The following is a 23,395-nucleotide window of genomic DNA, read 5'->3' as shown; positions in this document are numbered from 1 at the left end:
ATACATAATTAATAGTATATAATAGTGAAATATTAAAAAATTAATGTAAAATTAGAAAATTGGACGAGTGAGCATGTAAATCAAACTTATTCGAACTACTAAACTTAAATAGCTAATTTTGGATTATGTTCACAACGGATTACGAATCAGACTACTACTGTGGTCCTTCCAGAGAGAACTAAAAAACGTCTTTGAAATATGAAAACTAAAACCAAAATTGAAAAGTTACAAACACAAAAATGTGTTTTGTTTTTTGCTATTGATATTAGGTTACGTACGGTACACGCCACATGACAATGTTGGATATTTCCAAACACTGCGAGATTTTAAAAGACCCATGCCCTTCCAAAAGTTACCAATATTATTCCATGGATAAGATAAATTCTTATATTACTCATATATATATATATATATATATATAGAGAGAGAGAGAGAGACCTACTACACAATTCAATTATATTTTTTAATTTTATTTATTTACATTGTAAGACACAATCTAACCCGATAACTCCATTTATTTTTTAAAAAATGAGATTGGATTGTGTCGAATTGGACAGATTGAGAACTTAAGTGCGATCCACTTACAATCCTAAGTATATGTATAAAGAAAGTTGCAAAACTTAATGATTTTGTTCGGAAACTTATTGAGAAATATTTTATAACATCTATCAAGTGGTTTTGAAATGCTTTTACAATTCTAAAAAAAAATCAAAGAGTCCATATTTTGGATTTTTTTTTGTTTGTTTCTTGTTTATTGATTTTGGTGACTATAAAAAACTGCAGTCTTTCCTTTTCCATTTTTTATTTTCTAGACCTATTTAAATTGAATGAGAAAAAGTATTTTACTTTAAGCTAATCTTTTAGTCAATAAAAATAAAATAAAATAAATATAAATAAAAAATGTTGTGGTCAAATGTTTACTTAAACAAATTTCAAGTTTTATGAATTTATTTATTTTTCTATTTTCTGTTCAATAGTTTTACTTGTTATCAAATCAATGAGTGTTTGTTAAATGTACTATGATGATAAAGTTAACGAATGATTCATCGGTCAAAGCAGTAAATATTGTAATTAATGTAAGATAACAGTCTCAACAATCATACATTTGACTTATATTTATAGTTTTTTTAATATGTTTGTGATTAGGATTGACTTAATTACAGTCCAATTGTTTTTAATCCTGATTACTGACTGACTTGTTTACACTAATTAGAGATGATTAATACTAAAGTAGTTCGGTATGAAAAATCAAATGACTTGACACGTAATTGAGCGACAACTAATTACATTTTTAAACACCTTCTTTGAAGTAGTCTCACACGAGCGGTACATTGATAACATTTTTTGAAGCAATCTTACTCGAGTGATTTTTAAAGGAATATTGATCGCATCAATGCAATTTTTTTTTTCAAAATAGTCACACGAATTACTCATACAGTGGGCTAGACGTATTAGTTATATAAATAATTACTTATATGATTTTGTGTATTATTATATTATCTGTTGCGGTATAGTTTGATTAGATTACATTACATAACTATTATAATTAGTTATATGATTTCAAAAGAAAATATAGTTACGTGAATAATTAGTTATAATTATGCGTACATATGGGTAATTCTCACTATTTTGGCTTTTTATATGTTTGTTGTCGGATTGTCTTTGATTTCACATTCTTGGCGTGATTTATGGACAAGTTTAATTCATAGTCATTCATTATTGTTAGAATAAAAGTAGCATTGATTTCAAACTTGTAACAAAAATGACTGAAGCAGCACATGTTTTAATTATTTCTTTATAGAAAAAAATGAAGAATATAATTATATTTTTGCATGTGTATTAAAGTATGTTATTGAAATTTAAAAACATGAAAACAACCATCACCACAGAAGTTTCCCATCATCTTTTTCAAAGATAAAATATAAAAACAGAGAGATATATTTATTGATAAAAATATTATAGAACAAAAAATATCCCTTCATTTTCCATTAACACGTCATTAAGAAAACTATTCATTACTTTTTTTTTCAGCTGAATTATTTTTTCATTAATTAGTATATGAATTTTTTGTTTTCATTCAAATGGAAAAAGAAATAATGTATGAAATATTAGGAAACATCTTGGTCGTTTCATACGTGCGGTTTGAATACACTTACCTTGCCTTACTCGGTTAGGTAGAGCTTATTATTATCACGTGATTTTCAATTTTTATGAATACAAAATTTACGTCACGTTCTTTGCGCATTCGTGTAATTGCGCGTGTCATTCTTTTTCATAATTTTCAATTAAAAACTGCTATACAAACTTATTATTTCAAAACTCAATTATACAAAACAATAAACTTTAGATTTAAATATAAATAAATTTCGATTATTTTTATCCTCATTACATAATATATACTATTTAAAAATACCTTTCAAATTAATTGAGATTCTATTATATTTTTATAATGAGTTCCAACAAAAAATACTTTTAAAGCCACAATTGTAAATTTTTGTAAAATATATTATTCATGATTATGATAAAACCATTAAAATATTGTTAATCTGTTATTAAATTTCACAACTCCACTGAGCTCAATGAGCCACTGAAACGACCAGATGTATAAAACCATTACCTTGCATTAATATTAGTTACTTTACTAATATATTTAATCCTGTTATTTTAATAAAATATACTAATGTCATATATTTAATGTTGATATATTTTGCATCCATTTATTTTTATCGTACGTTTACACGTGTGTTAACCTTGTTATCTAAAAACTAAAGATAGTAAAAGTTATTTCAATTTTATGGTGAAGAAAATACTTTACTTATTCACCATTGAAATCTTTTACGTCACTTTGATACAAAAAATAAAAAATAAAAAATTGATGTGTCCTACATCATGCTTTTGTATTTTGAGTATGTAAAGTAGATTTTGGTTTAATGTTAGAACACCTTGAGGGATTGTAAAGTTATATTGAGCACTCCCTAAAAATTCATATACATAAAAGTTTATTATAATATTATTAATAGATAGAATTTTTAATGTACACCCTGTTTATTTATTACAATTTACTATTTCATTAATATTTTTTATCTCATGTAAACATTATATTATCTAATGTAAGGTAAGGTCCTCCTAATTCAACATTTGAATAAATACAAATACACATTTTAACCCCACAAAATTTAGAGAAAAACACAACAACAAAAAAGTTAAATTTTATAAAATGCAACTAAAAAAAGTAAATAACAAATAATTTTAGAAACAAAAAAATAATAATTAAACACCATATTAACTAATTTAAATACTAATTCACAAATTAAAAATTATTGTTATCTAAAATAATCTCTATTACAAATGAAAATTATAATTAGTTTGTAAATTATTATTTAAATTGATCTCTAATATTAGTTTTTAAGGTTTTAACTATTAAGAAATTAGGGTTTAAATTGAATATTTAAATAATGTAAAAGACAAGATAAATATTTAGATTTTAAAATCTAAAACTTTTTGTGGATAGAATTCACAATTGGATAATAAATTGTTTTATACTTTAAACCTAATCACATGTAAAAGACAAATACTATATAAATAATGTACAAATTATAAAGTAGGCATCAATCTTAAAAAAAAAAATCAATAAACCATTTATATAATTTATATAGGATATATAGATATTCTTATTCCCAATGGCGGATCTTGACCAAAAATTTTGGAGGGGCTAGAATAATATAATTTTTTTATCATTTAATTGGACCATTAGTATAACACTTTAAAAATAACTTTTCTATAAAACAATTGGATCATTAGATTGGATTATTAGTATAATACTTTAAATACTTTAAAAGATACGAAGAAATATAATTTAACTTGTTTTCATCTTCACGTGTAGCTTCCCTTTTACTACTCCTACAAAATAAATTCATTATTTTATTCTTCATCGATATGCTTTTTTTTTTAAATATAATAAAAAATAATTTATCATAATCTAATAAAATATTGAGAGAAATAAGTATTAGAAGAAAAATATGTTATAATCAAGTCACAATTAAAAATCGGTTATAAAAAAACATATAATACATGATTTTTTTCTTCTATAATCATAAAAAGTAAGTATACAAAAGGTTCATGAGATAAAAAATAATTTTAATAACTATTAAAGTAATATTTCATCATCAAGTAAGACAAGAGAAAGTTACATTTTTTTTCTTCGAGAAATGAAGGAAACAGATGAGAAATGAGAGCAAATATAATGAGTATGTGACTAACTTCATTTTTTCTTCAAAAAAAACATATGATAGTGAGAGATGAGTATAATTTTGTCAAAATTTTAAAAGCCAGAAGAAAATAAAAAATATTTTAATAAATGTTTGATTTAATTACTCTTTTGGTTATTGTTTCCAAAAATGTAAGTTGATCTTCCACTTCTTTTACTTTCAATTTAGTGACAATTTGATATTTTTATACGAAAATAGATATTAGAAAACTAATTAAACCTAAATATTTTTTTATTTTTTATTATTTATTAACATTAAATATTGTATTTTATAAAATAAATAAAGATACACAATTTAATTATTATCAATTTTTAAAATATACTATATATAATTTTAAAATTTTCAAAAATTTAAAAAATTTAAAAAAATGGATATATAATTTTGAAAAAAATCAAAATTATTTGGGGGCTCCTGCTCCTATGAGGCTCCGCCTCTGCCTATTCCTATATGCATATATAAAACAAGTAAATAATTTATGTAATTCTACGTAATGGTTTTATATTCTTACAACCTTCTCTATTATCATGTTAAATATACAAATATACAAGTTACATAAATAAAGTAAGTGACAGATGTAACATATTAAACATAATATTTGATAATAAATAAAGTTGATATTTTCCATGACATCAAATATTATCATTATGATGAATTTTTATTATATTTAATTACATTTATAACTCAACAGTTTTGGAAAGATTAAAAGAGAGCATGCATGTAGTTGATTTAATATCAAAATTTACTCTCTCACATCACATGGTAGTTTACAAACAGTTAAGGTAATCATTGCACTCTACTGTAGTAAATAATAGTAAGTTTTCATTCACTTTTCACCTTTATTGTCCTCTTTACATAATTTGAAAATTACTGAAGCCTACATATTTTATTTCTTCAATGGTTTAGATGTTCAAGACACTACACATTATTAGAGTGATTTTTTCTATCATAAAAATTTACTTTTAAATTTGACCAAAGATAAATTCTCCTAGGCTCAACAAAATTAAACATAAATAAAAATTCAATACAATAATATATATATATATATATATATATATATATATATATATATATATATATATATATATATATATATATATATATATATATAAAGAAGACATTACCACATCGACACATATGTAAATCAAAATTATATATAGTTTTAATGAGACAAGGTCACTTGAAAGTTATTCTCTAATAAAAAGAGTTGATCTCAAACCTACTTCCTCTTTCAAAAGCTAGGCTTTCGCTTGAGGCGACATATTTGTGGCTCGAGCGAATCTTTAATAAACATTTCGTCTATAAAAATTAAATTGATTAAATCCATCATTTATCTAGAATTATAATTTCACAAAGATGATGTATTTGTTTGACGTAACTATCGGAGTGTACAATTTGATCTGGAACTCCCAGTTTCTTATGGAAAAATCTTTGTTTTTTTTTTTTCACTTTCTTTATAGCTACATTCATGTCGTACTAAAACAAAGAAAAAGAAGATTCAATCCATGTCGATCTTTAAAGCTTTCGGATGTGAAAGAATAATCTGCTTCTAATTTTGTCCAATCAAATCCTTTAAATTACACTTTCTTTTACGCGGAAACGGTGACTCTGTATGTTTACCAGTAATATTTTGAAGAAAAAAAAAGTGGACATTTTTTAATTAAAATTAAAAATATTATAAAAATAAATAATGAATACATTAAATCAATTGTAAATTTTTATTATACTTTTTTTTTCATTTTAGAAATATCAAATTAAAAAAAAAAATCATTTATATAGTTTCAGCCTTAGAAAGACATAGTAGTGGCCAATATTCACTCAAACTTCACCGTCTTTCACAGTCAAGCAAGTCAGGTGTGAACTGCTTTCTGAAGCCAACTCAGCAACTGACGTTACCATCACTTAGTTTTCAGTTATCACTTTTCGATCTTACACACACAGTTTTCACACAGAAAAGAAAGGAGATAGAAACACAAAGTGAATCTCACACTTTTACCAATTGAGTTCCCTCAAAGGCTTCTCCTACAATTATCTCTGCAGTAAATGTTATGTGTATTTTGGCCAACCACAGTATTTTAAAACGCTTTTTTCATCAATATTTATTCAATCAAGAAAATTATGAAAAAGACCTTCATTTAAAAAAAATGGTCTTCCATAAGATATTTAAGTCGAAAGTGGATTAGATAAAAGTGTGTCTGGGAATTGCATTTGAAAATAATGCCACAATAAAATAAGCAAAATATGTAACGTGTGTCTGAGAACTGCATTACCACCTTGTCTAGCATCTCTTAAAAGTTCATTTGGCAAGATACCTTATTTCGGAAAACCATTTTGTAAGTCATATCATATAGATAAAGAGAGGCAAGTGGGTTGCAAAAATCCAAGCAATGTTGAATTGAGAAAGAAATGAAAATGGATTTTCTTTTTCTTTCACTTTTGTTTTCCCTTTTCGTTTCTTTTCTGATAAGCAAAACAGTAGTGTGGCAACTTGAATTTTAATCTTTCTTGGATTCTAAAAGGTCCTCCATTTTTTCTATCCCCGTAACCCTAAACAACCACTCAACAACCCGTCATTAGACATTAATCATTTATCCAATAAGACTATAACTCTTGGCAAAGCTAGTGCTGTTCCAAAATGTTGTCTTATTCAACACAAAAAAAGAAAAAAAAGACTTCAGTATTTAGCTATAAATGATCATTTGGCTAAATTGATAAGCACACTTTTATGGAATTGGCCGGATGTTAAAATAATATATTAAACTGTTAAATGATACAATTGAAAAATTAGAAAATTATTTCGATTATAATTTCATTCCCTAATATGGATGAAGACACTTGTAGAATAATCATTTAATTATTGGTACTTTTTAGCTTATACAAGTGTATTTCTTCTTACTTATAAATCATTGATAAAGAATACGAGTATATTTTACTTTCTCTCAGTAATAGTTCCGTGGAAACGTGGAAGAAAATGCGAACTGTTACCCTAATTGTCAAATAGCATTCTAGCAAGTTTTCTATCAGAATAGAAAGACATAAAACCCAAAACGATGCTAAATAAGGACAGAATTCTTTTAGGTGTTAATAACGCATCCAAACACACGAAGAACTCACCCATAAAATCTCACAGTTAAAAGAGAAGTACCAAACATTTAAATACTCCATAGAACATCCCATACTATTCAATGAAATTTAAACACCTCATAATAGTTGAGTCAATGTCATGTAACCATGCAAAAACCATCAATCGAGTCTTTCCCATCATGACATTCTTCTGGCGAAACATTATATTCAAGTTGATTATTCCAGAATTCATAATGCAATACTTAAATCGTAGGTTCAAACTCCACATTCAACCAAGCAGTTTGGGTGGGCTAATATGGTTTACTATTGAGTAGAAACATGAAGATGTTGAAGAAAAACAGACAAACATGGAAATGGATTATCTATGAATCAGTAAAACAGATAAAAGAAAAAGGACCATATGGGCATTGCAAATTTGAACATAAACCTCCATCATTCACAAATGGAGAGAATGACAAGTATGACACGAGATGTCATAATTTTATATAGTTACAGGAAGGACACAAACTTTTGAAAACAAGTTCTTAGAAAGGCACTCCTTTATTAATGCATATAATATGTTCAGAAGCAACCCAGACATTATCGAATTGTGTGCATGGAGAAATGGGTGGTTTTGGTGCCCAAAGTTTCAATTTCTCAAATAAGTTTTCCATATTTTTCAAAACAATGAAACGATCATATTGATAATGTTTTGTCCATATGACAATTGGTGATAATTCAATAACATCAATAATATGTATAGTTTAATCTTAATATTTTGTCCACTTATAGATATAGTAAGCTGATGTGAACAACTTTTGGCATAGCAACTAACAATATTCTTGAATCACAAGACAATTGAATTTGTAACTAGTGAACCAATGAGAAATCATTCTAATTATGACTATTAAAAACTAAGGTTGTAGATAATGTTTAATTATAATATATCAATGTCTTTTAAAACATATCTAAATCAAATTTGTAGACCCTCATGCCACCAACTATTGGGTTTTCCCTAATTCCGTGCTCGAGATGTAGTCTTCAACTAAAGATAAAGTCCAATTATAATTTATAATATATATAAATGACTGCAAAACACATCTAAGTAAACGGGTTTTGTATGATTGAATGAGGCTGAAATCTCACTTTCTAAGAACCTTAAAAGACATTCTATGATTACTTTTTTACACGTTTCAGTGCATTCTAACCAGTCTCTTATTCAATGGTCGATAAAAGGCACACTGAATAGAATTCATAGACATTTGCGTTCAAAGAGACTGAAAAATTTCAATTAATACTATTAACAAGGAAAATGCATCTTGTCAAATAAAACACCAAAATCCACAAACTTGCATACCACATTTTACCACAGTTTCTAGAAAAAGGCATTACATTGGCATTGTCTCCCTTAAGCGAAATTATAGAATAAACTAGCAAGGTTTTATCACTCCTTTATAAGGAGAATGAAGTAAATTCCGTACAAATAAAAGCTTAAAAAATAGGAGAGGCAAAATGTGATTATTAATGTTCAGAAACAACTACAAAAGAGAGTTTTTGTAATGAGAAACGGAAAAGGATTACTTTTTGTTGAGTCGAGCTACCTCATCGTCGTTGGGGAAGAAACCCATGAGTCTCCCGGCAGAATTTTGGTAAGCATACATGAAGCCACCCATCACTCCAATCAGACCCCCTGTAACCATCGAAGGACCCCTAATTCCAGGCTTAATCCCTAACAAACAAAATTCGTTTTCGAAATTTCAATTATTGGATTAGATTCGATACAGATTGACACATGGCAAGAAAAAATATTTTCATTATTCAGGGTACTGACCGGAGAGGTAGCCGACGGTGACGGAAACGCCGGTGATGGTGACGAATCGGAGATAATCGAGAGTGCTGAAGTTGCCGACGACTTTGGTGAAGGGAGGGTTGCGATCAACAACAGGGTATTCTGGTTTCGTCGATGCAGTGATGTCTGTGTTCATCTTTCCTCTTCGGATTCTCTCTCTATATCCAACCTTGCTACAAAAAATCACGAAGACACTGTAACCTCAACACAATACAACACTCTTTCTGCATTGATGTTTGCCTAACATCTGTAAGATCCATTGGGCCTTTTTCAGTCTTCACAGGCCGGCCCATTTTTTGAATTGAATGTTGACCAAAGAAAATGTCCTCATTATTCAGTACCATTTATTGACACTGCATACCCCAAAATTTGCATCTTTTGGGAGTTCGGGTCATGCTGTTGCGATGTTATTTTTAAAATAATAATTTTTATTTAAATATAAGAAAAAAATAGTTTTTACACAGTCAATTATATGAAGAAAGTGTATGCATAAAGAAATATTGGGGTCTTAAATTAGGGACTTGAGTTTGTTCATATCTTGCGAGGAGAAAACTATTTGTTCAATTCAAACAGAAAAAATTAGAATAAGAATTAGTTGATGAAAACATAATAAGAGTCATCACTCAGATAAAAAAAAATTAAACAGCAATAATTTAATTATAGAATACAATTCTTTTGAATGCTCAGTAAAAAAGTTATATATTAATTGAAACTACTCAAATATGTAAATAACTTCAAACTTAATTAAGACAAATCTTTACAGAATTACACGTACTCAAAGAAATAAAATAAAAAATCATTTAAAAGCTAAGGTACATAATTTAATTTATTTGTATATTTTATTCATTTTAATATACTTGAGTAGCTAGATGTGTGTGCAAGCTGCCATTAAAATAACACTTGAATTAAAGTTGGGTTAAAAAGGAACCCGAGAAGAGAAAGAACTGATTTATGGGAACAGATTATTAATCTTATGTTATGTTTCAAATGGTGATATGTTAAGGCAGCTCAGAAATCGTTCTAGATTATCGAGGAACAGAGACAGAAATCTTGTGTAGAGGATGTTATGATATGCAACACCGCATGTTGTCGTGTCTCACAAGATCACAAAGTACCGTGTCATTTTTGTAGAGCTTGAAACTAGTTAACAATATTAGATGATGACGATTAAGATGGTTGGTAGATGGGTGTTGCAAATCAAGGATTTTGGAGAGGTGTTATGTTACCCTATAAGATGATGATAATGAAACCAAATGATGGTGTTTTTACAGATGCTTTCATGATATCCTATACAGTTAAAATTCATCTCCAAGTCTATTGTTGTTGTAGGTAACAATAGGCATACAAGATTTTGACGGAGAAGACAACATAGTACATATTGGTGTTTGAGATTCTAAGTTAGACAGTAATACAACCAAAATAGTACAAAAGTTTTAAAAGTATTTTGTAATAACCCCAGATGCAGTGTTATTTAGGATTGGAATTGGGGCATTGAATCGAATTGAAAAGTTGAGCAAAAGAAGGGTGTTTGCTAGGAGACAGAAGAGAAATGATTGCAAATTGAGTCAGTGAGCACGTTAACTGGCAATGAGGAACGTGGGTTTTGGTCCAGCTTCGTTGTGGTGAGGCAGAAGAAGGAATTGAAGAAATTTGAGAGGAAGGACCACACGACAGTTGAGTCATGCACTCACAAACACAACTGATGTTTCTGTCCGACACCTGGTTGGAACTTTATGGTGCAATGGCAAAAACACCCCAATAACTCACCACACACAACCACCATCACCATCGATTATATTTATTATAGCCTCATAATAATAATAATAATAACTCTCGAACATTACTCGATGCCACCACCTTCTTCTGCTCAAACAATGAATCACAGTTAACGGTGAAGTTCAAGTGAGTATAAAATATAGTAATTCAAACAGAGAAACTGAAAACGACGCCAAAAGTTGGTGAGAGAACATGAAAGTGAAAGCTATGTAACCACGATGCTAACCAGATTTCCCTTTTCAAAAAAGAAAAATAAACAACAAAGCCTCATAGAGTCTTATGCTTTTGTATTTCTCTTCTCTAGATTCACCTTCATTTTATCATCAACCTCATTCTTAACGGTATCATAAATAAATTCGTTGATTTTATTATAATTACTATGTTAAAAATGATATTGAATTAATTAAACCCTAAAATTACATATATGTTAAAAAAAACACGTACTTAATATATATTATTGGCTTATACACCCACTTGTTCTTTTAGAGAGAGTAAGATAACAATTTAAAGTATAGGTGCGCTTTAAAAGTTCGTTAACTTATCCTTTCTAAAAAAAGGTCAGTGTAAGTTAGCAAACTTCATACTTTTGTTTTTAAAAACCTAGGCTATAACTTATTAATTTACTCTTTCTTAAGAAAAAATAAGTATAAGTTAGAAAACCATACATATGAATAAAATTATTCTAAGAGCAAATGTAAAACAAAAATATTCATCATACACAAGCACTAAAATGATATAATGTTCTAATATCTTAAATCATTTTAATTATATAAATATCTATTTAAAAAAAACTATATTTATAAATATTTTTTATATTTGTACATAAAGTAGACATACTATCATGATAATAAATGTTAGTAACCAATTTAGATATTAATTCATAATAAAAATTATTTTAGTTACCAATTTAAAAATTAATTATAATTTTTATTTATAATAAAAACTATTTAATTAATACTGATTTTTAATTTATAAATTGATATTTAAATTGGTTACTATGATTAATTATTTTTAGTCATTAAAATTAATCATTATTTAAGAATTTGTATGTAGTTTCCAAACAAATATGTTCAAAATGATATTTTAAATTCAAGAATTATTTTATTTTTTGTATTTTTATCTTAAATTTTTAAATAGGATTTTAAAAGTGTGTATAAAGTTGGTGCTTGATGACAACAAACATTTTTCTTCATTGAATTGGTTTTGTTTGAGCTTTGTTGTATTTTCTTTTCCAAACCAAATCAAATCAATTTTGATTGTTTTAGTCATGTTCCTCAAGCAGAATAAAACTAACTCATATTTTCCTAAAACGTAAGATACTTTGAGAACATTATTGATATATAAAACCTTCGCATGCTATTTTTAGGTTATTTTATGATTGAAACTATAATTCTGAGGAGCTAAAATTTCGTTAAATTCTATAAATAGGATTAGTATATGTGAATTCTTAAATTTTATCTTTTAAATTACAGAAAGTTTCTACTATGAAACTCTTTTTTACTATCCATGTGTATCATTTATCAATTACCTTCACTAGTTCCTTTATTATTATTATACATTATTGTAACCACTACCATATTATGTGGTTGTGGTTTCTATCATCAATATTAATTCTTATCACTACCACCATCCTATTGCCTCCAATTATTGTGGATTTTGTTTTAATTCAAACATCCTCTTCATAACCTTATTTAGAGGTGTGAAATAAAATTTAAACATAACTTAGACCTATAAATTATATTTTTTGAAACAATTATAACTTTGACAGCATAAGAATTTAATTAAAGTAAATTATAATTCAAATTTTATGCTCCAAATATCAACCTTTTTAGGAAAAACCTAAATAAGCTTATTCCAACAATTTGTTCCTATATCATAAATTTGAATTTTTATGTGGCGCATTTATTTATCTTACAAATAAAAATTAATAATTTCATTTTTATTAAAAATACTAAATCTTATCAGTTTTCTTTACTATTTTAGTCCATATTTATCCATCTGGCTTAAAGTCAACATCTATAAGTTTGGCTAAAATAAAATATCTTTCTGCTATTTTCTCTTCCTAAGCTGTGTGTGAATCACTATCAACTTAGACATTAGGTCACACTCAAAAGGAAATAATCAAACACAGTAAAATGCATCAATCAAAGTTAACGATAACTATTACTTTCAGTAATGCATACCTATCAATCAAACTGTGCTATTGATATAAGGTCTGGAGATCCCACTTGCGTATAGAAGAAGAATGTTTGTATGAGTACAGCTAGCACAGTTTCTATTTATTGTTACTTGTTTGCGTTGTTTTCCGAATTAAGTAACTGTTAAAAATGTGAGTGTTTTTGTTAAGGGTGATTTGATAGCAGTTTTAGATCTGAGGTTTGAGAATGAGCAGTGTGGTGTTAATGGATAGAAGCCCAGCATATTGTAGGCATCCCCAAGAATGGGGTCAAATGTGGTGATTAAGAATTTCTGTTGATTTGAGATATTACTTTTCTATTTTGTTTGATGAGGCTGGTATGGTACGTCCATTCAAACTCAGCTCCAAATACCTTTTTCTTTATTGGACATAGCGAAGCAGAAGTTATAGCAGTAACTGTTTGAGATAATTGGATGTGTGAAATGTAGTTGCTTAACCTTTTTTGCATGAGCAACTTCTTATGGTTGTATGTTGCTAATTATACTTAAGTAAGTGGCCAATGAGAATGAATATAATAGGATTTATAATGCACGCCTTGTCCGTGTGTGAGTGTGGTTTAATTAATCGTGTTTTATGGTTTAAAAGTGGAAAGGATGCAAAGAAAATAATAGAGGAGAGGAGGGGGCGCTTCTGCCGCATAAAAGAAGCATCCAATCGAAGCATTAGTGGCATCTGCAGCTTTCATTGCTGCATGCCATTCACATCCAAACACTTGGGGACAAAGGAGTTGCATAGAGATGAAGAGAGAGAGAAGAATGTTGGTATGTTTGTCCTTGTCATACATAATTGTTCAATCAAAGCATGATGACCTCCCAAGATTATTCCTCCTTCTATAACCCTTGTCTTCTTGCTTCTCCCAACAAAAGCAACAAGTTAGGAGCGCATTAGATTAGAGTCTAAAAGAAAAGGAAAAGAGGAAGTTAAATAATGTGATGATATCCAAACAAAGCCTACCAAAAAGACTCCACCATCCCCAAAGCTCAAGAGGCCTTTTGGGACATGTTGGCAGGGCATCACTCCACTTATTATTCCTCCAAACATACCCTTCCATGTGCTACTTCCGACATTCCCTTGTTTTCTTCTCTTTGTTCTCTTCTGCTTTAGTATGCTTTTGCCTCTTCGTACCGAAAAAAAGGAAAGATATGCTTGTGCCTCCTTCCCCCACATACACACCCTAAAAACTCGCTTAGATTGCCCAATCAACATCTTCTTTTTGGACTTTGCACCTTATCTGCCGATTCTCATTCCCTTTTCTTAACCATTTACAATTTTATCTCCTTACACTAAAAGTAAAAACACTCCCATATTTTTATTCTCCACTCCAACTTCTTAACCATGCCATCACCCTATATATATATACCTCTACCTGCAACACCACCTCATCATCATCATAATGGGAAGGGAAAGCCACCATGACCCCTCTTCCTTTCACTCTTCCATTGCCCTTCTACAAGAGAGGTTCAGACAATTGCAGAGAGTAAAAGAAATGAGGGAGGAGAGGGAGCTCCAGAAGATGCTCAATGAACCTAAACAATTCACTTCCAACTCCACTCTCACTTATCACAATTCCAACACTTCCTCAATTCTCTCTCACCCTGAATTCATCATGCCATCCACCTCACCACCCCATGTTTCTCTCTCCCTTTGGCCAACTTCTCAGGCCAAGCAAGACCACTATGCAGGTGCTCGCACCCCGGTCTCAACACACTCACAGTCCCTTCAGGTTTCCTGGAAGAACGTCTACGATTGTGACTCTGCCGCTGATTCTGGTGTTGACACTTCTCTTCACCTGTGAAACAGTCTCGGTTATTCTCTAACGATGTTGCTTCAGATGGATAATGTGTAAAATCTACTCATTCTGATGTGACTCAATGGCCTCTCTAGTGGCTTAATTGGCACCACTGTATTATCATCATCTAATCATCAGCTTAGCTATTTGATATTGCTACCTGTGTTAATTGCTAGCTACTACTACCAAAAGATTCAATCATAAGGCTCCAAATTAATCGCATGACCATGCATGAGGGTTTTTCGGATATTTTGGTCACTCACTCAATATCAACGACCAATCTTTTTTGCTTAATTTTCTTAATTGGTTGGTTTTATTTTTCATCCTTTGATTTCTAGTTTAGCATCAATCTTTGAAGCTTGTTATCAGTCTGCTTAGTAATCAACTTCATTTTTTCCTTGAAAAAGGAACATGCAATTATGGTCAGTGATATATCTGTAATATAACGGTGATGCGCCGTACTGCGATTTTGACATGGCCCGTATAAGAAATTCTTATAGATAATGAGGTTTCTCAGATAACAATGACGGAATAGGAGAAGATAGTACTACGGTTAAGCAAAAGTATAAAATAAAGTATTAAAAAAATGAAGAAACAAATCCCTCTGAACAAGTAAACGGTTTTCATGCAACAAGATTTACAAAAAATACAACGATGAAGATGACTTCAAAGTTCAATGAATCCAAATTGTTTTTTTCTGTATGTTCGGATGCGAGATAACCTCACAAAGTCCATGCACCTCACTTGCTAATATATTACCACTTTAATATTATAGTAATTGTAGTGTATGTGTATATATATAGGATGAGGTGCATCGATTCAATGCACACTAGTGGGGTTATATGCTGCACCTTTTACTGCAAAACATCATGAATCCTCTTTTTACTGCTACAAAATGAGGCGCACACATTGATCTCAATGCCATTTTATCTTGGAAATCAATTTTTTTTAATTTGATTGAATGAATTATCTCCTCTTAAAATAAGCCAATGTAAATTTGCTGTATGTTCTTTCATCACCTCAACCCTCCTCAAGAGATTCCATTAAATAAAAGGTGAAAATGCAAAGGACAATTTTGTCTGAGAAAATGTTTTCTGCTTTTATTTTTAATCACAAAACTCTCCTATTAGTTTCAGTTTTCAAGATTTTATAGAAAATAGTTAGTTTTTTTCCTGTATAAATGCTTGAAAAATTTTAATAGATTAAAGAATGAATACAGAAGATGTCTAAATAAGTGAAAACAAACAACTTGAAACGTAGTGATGGTTTTATTTCTGTCGGATAGAGTTTGGAGCATGTATGAGGACAAACGAAATCCGTTCTCATGATATCCAAGGTTGTTTGCACCTGAAGCATGCTAATATACGTCTGTCTTGATTAATTACGTAATGTATTTTCAATTATAATAGTCAATTATTGCATCAACTCCATGGCATTTGATCGCAGATTTCAAGCAGACATTGGCAGAAACAATTTTTGCATTATTAAGAAAGAAATCCCCTTTGCCACGGTTATGGATCCTAATCATTTGGGAGGTATTCCCCGAGGGAACAAGGGTACCGGTTGGGAAATGAGATAAGTCGCTGAAGTACAGAGGCATTGGTATGGCATGTTTTAGCAAGAACTCGCCCACTTCATCAGCAGAAATAGATGAAAAAGATAGTTTTTTATCATCTGGCATCAAGAAAGTGAAATCCCCATTTGGTTGTGCTGTTTTTCCAGTGAGCATCTGCAAAAGCATTGCGAATCCGTAATAAGATTTTGCTCGCATGTCACGTATTGCTGCTTGTAAGTCCGTGTGGTTAAAGGGGTGTGTGAAAGGCTGTGATTCTGCAAAACCGAGAAGGAAAAGAATGATAAAGAAACAAGAACTTAGCAGGGCCATTGGGGGAGAGAAGAGAAAAGAAGAGTTATGGAAGAAGGTAGAGAGGTGTGTGAATAAATAAGAAGAGAGTGAGGAAGTGTTGAGGGTGAAAAGCATGAGGATCTCATCACAATATTCTTGAACAGAAACGTAATGCAGAGTAGGTTGTACATGAGGAACCACTTTCTTGGAAACCATAGGCTTTCCAAAGTTAGGCTACTACAGTGTGCTGCTATCCACACTGTTCAAATTCATCTGACCACTACTGTTCTCCTTGGTCAATGCTTTCAATTTAGTAAACAAAAGGAAAATGATGTGGCAACACTCAACTTTCTTTATAGTCTGTGGAGTGATAGAGTGTTCTTATGTGAGTGCTTGAAGTTAAATTAATTCGTAAGTAAAAATTAACTTAGCCCGTGGGATGCAGTTTGTTTTCATCTGACCGTAGGACATGGACCTGGGCCACCCAGTTTTGCTGACAAAAACAATTGGCCCATTTTACTCTCACCTCCCCTTTGTTCTCTTTAATTCTTTTTCTTTTTGTCTTCCAAAATTTGTTTTCGAAATGTATTTTTAGCTCTCCACAACTAATTTAAGAAAAAAATGTCTTGAACTAGAATTTCCAATTTATCTACAGGGTAATTTTGGGACATGTTTGGAGTGTTGAATGGGTCAGTATGAGCGTGGCCCCCGGAAAATATGGAATAATTGCAGAAAGATTAAGTTTGTTTTTCTTTTATTTTAGTTTTTGGGAGAAAATGGATTTAAGTGAATTTGAAAAAAAAATAAAGGTAAAGTTATTTAGATTAAAGGAAACATACTACAAATTTAGAGAAATAAAAAAAAGTTGGTAAAAATTTGTAAAGCATTTAATTGATGTAAATGATAAAAAATATTTTAATAAAAGAAATTTTTTGAAATGATCCAATGTTCCTTTCATAGAAATTATTATTATTACTAATTATAAAAATTATTCTTATGAAGATAATTATTATCATTTATATTATTAGTATAATAATTATCATTAATACATGTAAATTATTGTTTAATTAGGTATTTACATCTCACTTCACTAGTCCCTAGTCCCCCAAAATATATAAAGAAAAAAAAGTATATGTAGTGATAATATATAAATAAAAAATGTAAAAAGAAAGGAGTGTATTCATCTTGATAAAACTGCAAATCATACATATGTTGAGTTGATTTTTCATTTAAATGTTCTTATAGATGCAAGGAGAGAAAATACAGAAATAAGGAAAATACATAAACAGCGCATTCCTATGCCATGAAACCCTCTTACATACACAGAAACAAACGTGATAGTAGTTATGCTGAAACAAAAACAGCCAAAATGTTGAGTCAAGTGTGAAACAACCCTTTTATCTAACAAGGGATCATTCCTTGTGTCTTCCTGCCTCAATTACCAGTTTATCACAAAAGATGTACTGTTTGCAAAGATGGAAGATGATGGAAGATGATGGATGGATAAGGGTGAACAGGGAAGAAGCATCCTTGCTTGGGTGAGGAGGGGGAAAAAACATAGGATAATGCAACAATGTGCCTTTTTTTATTGCAAGTACATGATAATTGATACTCCCATGGTTTGCTATCCTTTCACGTCACGTGTGAACACTCAGTTCTTCATTTATGAGACTAATCACATACATATTTTCTGAGCATAGTCTTGTACCTGTATATACCTATAAAAAGATCCAAATAATAAAAGCTCTTGATTCCTCCACCAGCTTTTATACTGAGTAATTTTCCAGCAACCAAATTTCTACACTAGGCCAAACAAGTGAAACTAACAGTTATTATGCTTTATCAAGCAAGATGTCTACAACAGGGAAGGCCACTTTTTTCTGTTTAGACTTCATTCTTTCCCCAAACCCCAGAAAAAAAATGGTAAAAACTAGGCACCATATCTTCCTTTACCATGCCTTTGGTATGGTGTAGGCAAAAAAAGAAAATGGGGCGTCATAACTCGAACCACGCTATCTTGGATTTATCAGGATTTAAGCACTCCTCACCTATTATCATATCAGATCAGATCAGATCATTCCTGGGGACGGGAAACTGTTACTTCTTCCCAGACACAATAAAGGAGTGCTCAAAATCAAAATTTTCTTTGCATTTATCAGTTTTAAATGCAGAACCATATGTCAGAGCAGACCCATTTAATGCCAATGTAAGTATGTATGGATTGAAGTGCCTTTTATGTCTACCTAACACACTTTCTCTAGTCTATCCTAGCAGCTCCAAGTTTTTACCACTTGGCACGCTGTGCAGCTCTGCCGCTACGCACCACAGTCACAACTTTATAGGTGGGAAAAAAAAACTGTCTATTTAAGTAATAGAAAGTTAGAGTTGATGTTCATCCATAGTTCTCACTACTTTCTTTCTTGGTTGATTTGAGGAAATCTTTTATATTGCACTGTGTTTCTTGTTTCCGAGTGTTGATTTTGGAGGAGAAATGAGTAGTTATTTGGGTGTAGGTGTTAGTACTGGGATTGTCCCAGTTAACCACGACACAAATGCCAAAGTGTTTGAAAGGAGGATCAAGATAACTGAGTTGGTGCTGAGGTGTGTGATCTTAGGTTTGGGAGTTCTTGCGGCTGTTCTCGTAGGAACTGATTCCCAAGTCAAAGAGTTTTTCTCAATTCAGAAGACAGCTAAATTTACAGACATGAAGGCTTTAGTGTAAGCTCTTGAACTCCCCAATCTTATCTTTTGATTACAAAACTGCGATTGTGATCGAACTTTAAAAACTTGCTTTTGATTGCCAAAACGTTGCAGGTTGTAATGTTCTAATTTATGTTGTTGTTAACCTTGCAGATTCCTGGTAGTTGCAAATGGGTTAGCTGCTGGCTTCTCCTTAGTCCAAGGGCTGCACTGTATCATTTGTATGGTCAGAGGAAGAGCACTCTTAAGCAAGCCCTTAGCGTGGGCCATTTTTTCTGGTGATCAGGTACATTTTATACAAGTGAAAAGCACTGCGTATTTGCTTTCCTTTTGAAATGTGACCAAAACTAAATTCTCAAGATGCCTCACCATGTTATTGGACTTCCATTGCATTTCATTGTTCTGCTTCTTATGGAAATTTGATAGCTTTCCTTTAACTAACACTACCCAAAGTTTAAGTCTTGCTCAGGTGACTGTTCCTGGTTTCAAAGGAATTCGTATGAACAATTACTGATAGTTTGCATCCAATTAGTCCCTTTTATTCTATCTAGTACATCAATCAATGGTGTAATTGTGAACCAGTAATTGGGCAAAACATCACAGTTCACAGTAGAGAGCGACATTTGATAACATTACATATGTTTCTCTGTAAATTTTGCTCTCTACATTTGTCTAAAGCTCAACAAGGGTCAAATTTAGACAGCAAAACATAAAGATCTCAACTTTGTCTTGTGAAGCAAGATACTGTGGTGGGGCCTTTTAGGGAACCGTGTCCGATTGATGTTAAGACATACTAAAATTCCATGATTGGGGAGTATCCAAGTGAGTGGTGGTTGTTGGGATTTTTAACAGCATATGGGAATATGGGAATGAGAAATGGTAGATGTGGTCTTATTATCCTAAAATTTGAATACACCATTACATAAAGAAAGATTCATTTATTGGTTCTAATAGATCCATTATCTAGAAATGGATCCTGGTCTTAAAGAAGAACATGTTAGTTAAGAAAAGTATTACACACTGTGATCATAAGACTAAAGACATAACTTTGATATGTACGAAGGTAATGGCATATGTAACAGTGGCGGCAGTGGCGGCTTCAGGGCAATCTGGTATGTTGGCAAAGGTGGGCCAGGCAGAACTGCAGTGGATGGAGTTGTGCAAGATGTATGGAAAATTCTGCAACCAAGTGGAAGAAGGGATAGTTTCTGCTTTTGTGGTTAGCCTTAGTATGGTGGTCCTGTCTTGTTTTTCTGCTTTCAGTCTCTTCCGTTTGTATGGTGATCACAAACTGAAAAATGTAAATTGGTAGGTTGGAACATACCATTGACTCAACTTAATACCATACCTACCACTCAACCAATTGTTCTTCATCTTGCAAGGTAAGGTTCTTCGTGTGTGGTGTATTACAGTGGTGGTGAATAATGATTACAGTTATACGAGAATGCTTACTATTGCAATGATAAGTTAATAATTGACGCCACTACACTTTGAAGTTCTTTGACACTTTTGCATATGTTCAATCTTCAGTCCTAACTTTAAAATCATTTATGTTAAGTAGTATAGCTTTAAATTATTTAAAAAATAAATAGACATGTGATCAAAATAAACTTACTCAGAACATCGACATCAACTTTTCAAGAAGAGGAAGAACACTTGAAAACATTAATATGCATGAGTTAGATTTTTGATAGAATCTAAATGATCATTAAGTGCTCAACTAATATGAGATGCCATCAGATTTTAAAATGGATTAATTATAATAAAATTATGAAAAAATTGGAAAAGAGAAAATGGTTGTGAAAGATTTAACCCGAAAAGAAAAGATAAACATAAGACGAGACATCATTTATTTCTTTTTCCCTTTTGTTTTTAAACACGTTACATATAAAATTAATATGCAATATGGTACTGTAGTTGTATGCACGAGTTTAGTATAACAAGTGGGAAGATACTCCATCATAAAACAAGTCGTTTTGTCTTTTATATATATATACTATTTAGATTTTTCATTGACATTCTCATTTAGATAATGTCTCTTCGTCTTGTTTAAAAATTTTAACGGTTTATTGAAATTTTGAGTATTTTGGACATTTATGATATTTTTATTGTAGTAATGGTAAACTAACAGGATTTTTTGTTTTATACTTTCATTTTTTTTTGTTTTTTAAATTGACAAATTCTGGATGTATTTAACTAGAGGTAGCATTGTGAATTCGAGAAGATATTAATATAAACTCATGTTTTAGTTCCATTCATTTGTGTTTTGTAAGATTAACTTTGAATGTGTAATACCTCTTTAATATTTGATACACCCTCAATAATACAATATATATATATATATATATATATATATATATATATATATATATATATATATATATATATAACAATAATAACATTTTTTCTAATTTCTTTTTTATTATTGACATATGGTGACATTAAAAATTTGAAAGTGGTGAGAAAAAGCAGATTTGAGATTTTGATGGAGCGTGCCCGAATCTCTCTGACCTTTTTGGCGTTGCTTTATTGAACAAGTATAGAAGCTGTCATTGTTTTATAATAAAATACTAATAAAAGCTGTCAGTACTGATAACCATTTATCTTCGCATTTAACGATGTTTGAAAATATTAAGAGCGTTTTATATACAAAAGTTAAATAGTCTATGTATTATTTTTATGATGAAGAGTCAATAAACGCAAAATTACATTACAGACGTACAAACGCGCCACAAATTTACTTTTTAAACCAACTAATAAATTTAATCAAACTCGATCAGTGCCAAATTAATGTAATAAAACGCATTTTTGTGATGAACCTTTATAATAGATAAATATATAGTTATGTTGAATATTAGTTAAAAATAAAGGTTAATTATTAATATACATTTTGGTGCTCTATCTCAGAATATGTTTTATAAATTAGTTACGTTGAAATTAGTTAAAAATAAAATTAGTGCATATATATATATATATATATATATTTTTTTGAAGTTTTGATTTTTAGTTTTATTTTTTAAATGATATAAATATAATATGATTTTATGAAGAGAGAATTTAAATTTGAAAAACTAAGTTGATGTAAATATTATAAAAATATATAAGTCATATTAATTAATGATAATGTAAAGTAAATACTATTAATATGATGCTACACAATTAAAATTGACTTCTTGATAAGAAATACCATATTTTAGTAATAATAAGAGGTATGTTTGTTCAAATTTTCCAATAATTTTTTAATGAAATAGTTATTTATCGAAAATAATTATTGCTTAAATAAATTGATTTTAAAAAGGGAAATAAAGAATTGGAAGTAAATTTATTCTTAAAAAGGCGAATAAAGAAATGGAATACAATACAAGAATTTTTTTTTTCTGGTTCTAATCTCTTGTAATATTTTTTTTTAAATACAAATCAAATATATAAACTTATATTCGGTAAATGGTCTCGATATTATACAGTATGGTCAAATGTAATATTCCCTAGATGTAATATATTTTATGAAATTTTTATTGAGTACTAATTAACGGTAGATATTGAATGGAGGTTATTATAATTAATAAAAATATATAACTGAATAAAGATTAAATTGCATTTAATATTTGCGTTCAACTGTATTTAATTTGTATATATTACATCATAATTAATATACAATAGAGTTTGCCACAAAATAACATTAATAAAAATATTTATTTAATTTATTATCGCATTTAATACGCTATACTATAGTTAACTAATTGGATGTTTTTCTACTACAATTCTTGTCCTTCCTAAGCAATTTTAAAACTTTACTTAAAAAGTTCATTCCAATCTAGCAAGCTGGTTTTCAATTTGCTTTTCCTAATATTAAACCGACATTCAAATAATAATTTTAGTCTAAAAATTTTTTCAACCAAACTCAATTTGG

General features: G+C 29.9%; 4 protein-coding genes across 4 annotated transcripts; 2 read left to right on the top strand and 2 right to left on the bottom strand.

Moving 5' to 3' along the window:
• Positions 1–8,628: 8,628 nt before the first annotated feature.
• Positions 8,629–9,430, bottom strand: LOC114187222. Its single transcript, XM_028075406.1, has 2 exons — positions 9,160–9,430; positions 8,629–9,057 (listed from the first exon to the last, which is right to left on the bottom strand). The coding sequence occupies exons 1-2, from the start codon at positions 9,311–9,313 to the stop codon at positions 8,906–8,908; spliced, it is 306 nt and encodes a 101-aa protein (XP_027931207.1). The 5' UTR covers positions 9,314–9,430; the 3' UTR covers positions 8,629–8,905.
• Positions 9,431–14,543: 5,113 nt separating this feature from the next.
• On the top strand, positions 14,544–14,945 carry LOC114188589. Its single transcript, XM_028077160.1, has one exon. The coding sequence runs from the start codon at positions 14,544–14,546 to the stop codon at positions 14,943–14,945; it is 402 nt and encodes a 133-aa protein (XP_027932961.1).
• Positions 14,946–16,335: 1,390 nt separating this feature from the next.
• On the bottom strand, positions 16,336–16,824 carry LOC114188588. The gene has a single exon (XM_028077159.1). The coding sequence runs from the start codon at positions 16,822–16,824 to the stop codon at positions 16,336–16,338; it is 489 nt and encodes a 162-aa protein (XP_027932960.1).
• Positions 16,825–18,502: 1,678 nt separating this feature from the next.
• On the top strand, positions 18,503–20,844 carry LOC114187614 (CASP-like protein 2B1). The gene is made up of 4 exons (XM_028075910.1): positions 18,503–19,127; positions 19,299–19,503; positions 19,639–19,771; positions 20,549–20,844. Exons 1-4 carry the CDS (start codon positions 18,740–18,742, stop codon positions 20,795–20,797), a joined length of 975 nt encoding a protein of 324 aa, XP_027931711.1. The 5' UTR covers positions 18,503–18,739; the 3' UTR covers positions 20,798–20,844.
• Positions 20,845–23,395: the final 2,551 nt, after the last annotated feature.

Source organism: Vigna unguiculata, chromosome 6, assembly GCF_004118075.2.
Source record: "Vigna unguiculata cultivar IT97K-499-35 chromosome 6, ASM411807v1, whole genome shotgun sequence".
Lineage (NCBI taxonomy): Eukaryota > Viridiplantae > Streptophyta > Magnoliopsida > Fabales > Fabaceae > Vigna > Vigna unguiculata.
The sequence above is the reverse complement of the archived record's forward strand: the minus strand, read 5'-3'. Positions and strand labels throughout refer to the sequence as shown.

What these genes read in the sequence shown, in the direction of transcription:
- LOC114188588 (XM_028077159.1), bottom strand. Translation starts at nt 16,824, where the DNA reads ATGGCCCTGCTAAGTTCTTGTTTCTTTATCATTCTTTTCCTTCTCGGT.
- LOC114187222 (XM_028075406.1), bottom strand. Translation starts at nt 9,313, where the DNA reads ATGAACACAGACATCACTGCATCGACGAAACCAGAATACCCTGTTGTT. An exon ending in CACCGTCGGCTACCTCTCCG is followed by an intron (nt 9,058 to 9,159) that starts GTCAGTACCCTG and finishes TTTGTTTGTTAG; the next exon opens with GGATTAAGCCTGGAATTAGG.
- LOC114187614 (XM_028075910.1), top strand. Translation starts at nt 18,740, where the DNA reads ATGCCTTTGGTATGGTGTAGGCAAAAAAAGAAAATGGGGCGTCATAAC. An exon ending in CCACAGTCACAACTTTATAG is followed by an intron (nt 19,128 to 19,298) that starts GTGGGAAAAAAA and finishes ATTTGGGTGTAG; the next exon opens with GTGTTAGTACTGGGATTGTC. An exon ending in CCATTTTTTCTGGTGATCAG is followed by an intron (nt 19,772 to 20,548) that starts GTACATTTTATA and finishes ATATGTACGAAG; the next exon opens with GTAATGGCATATGTAACAGT.
- LOC114188589 (XM_028077160.1), top strand. Translation starts at nt 14,544, where the DNA reads ATGGGAAGGGAAAGCCACCATGACCCCTCTTCCTTTCACTCTTCCATT.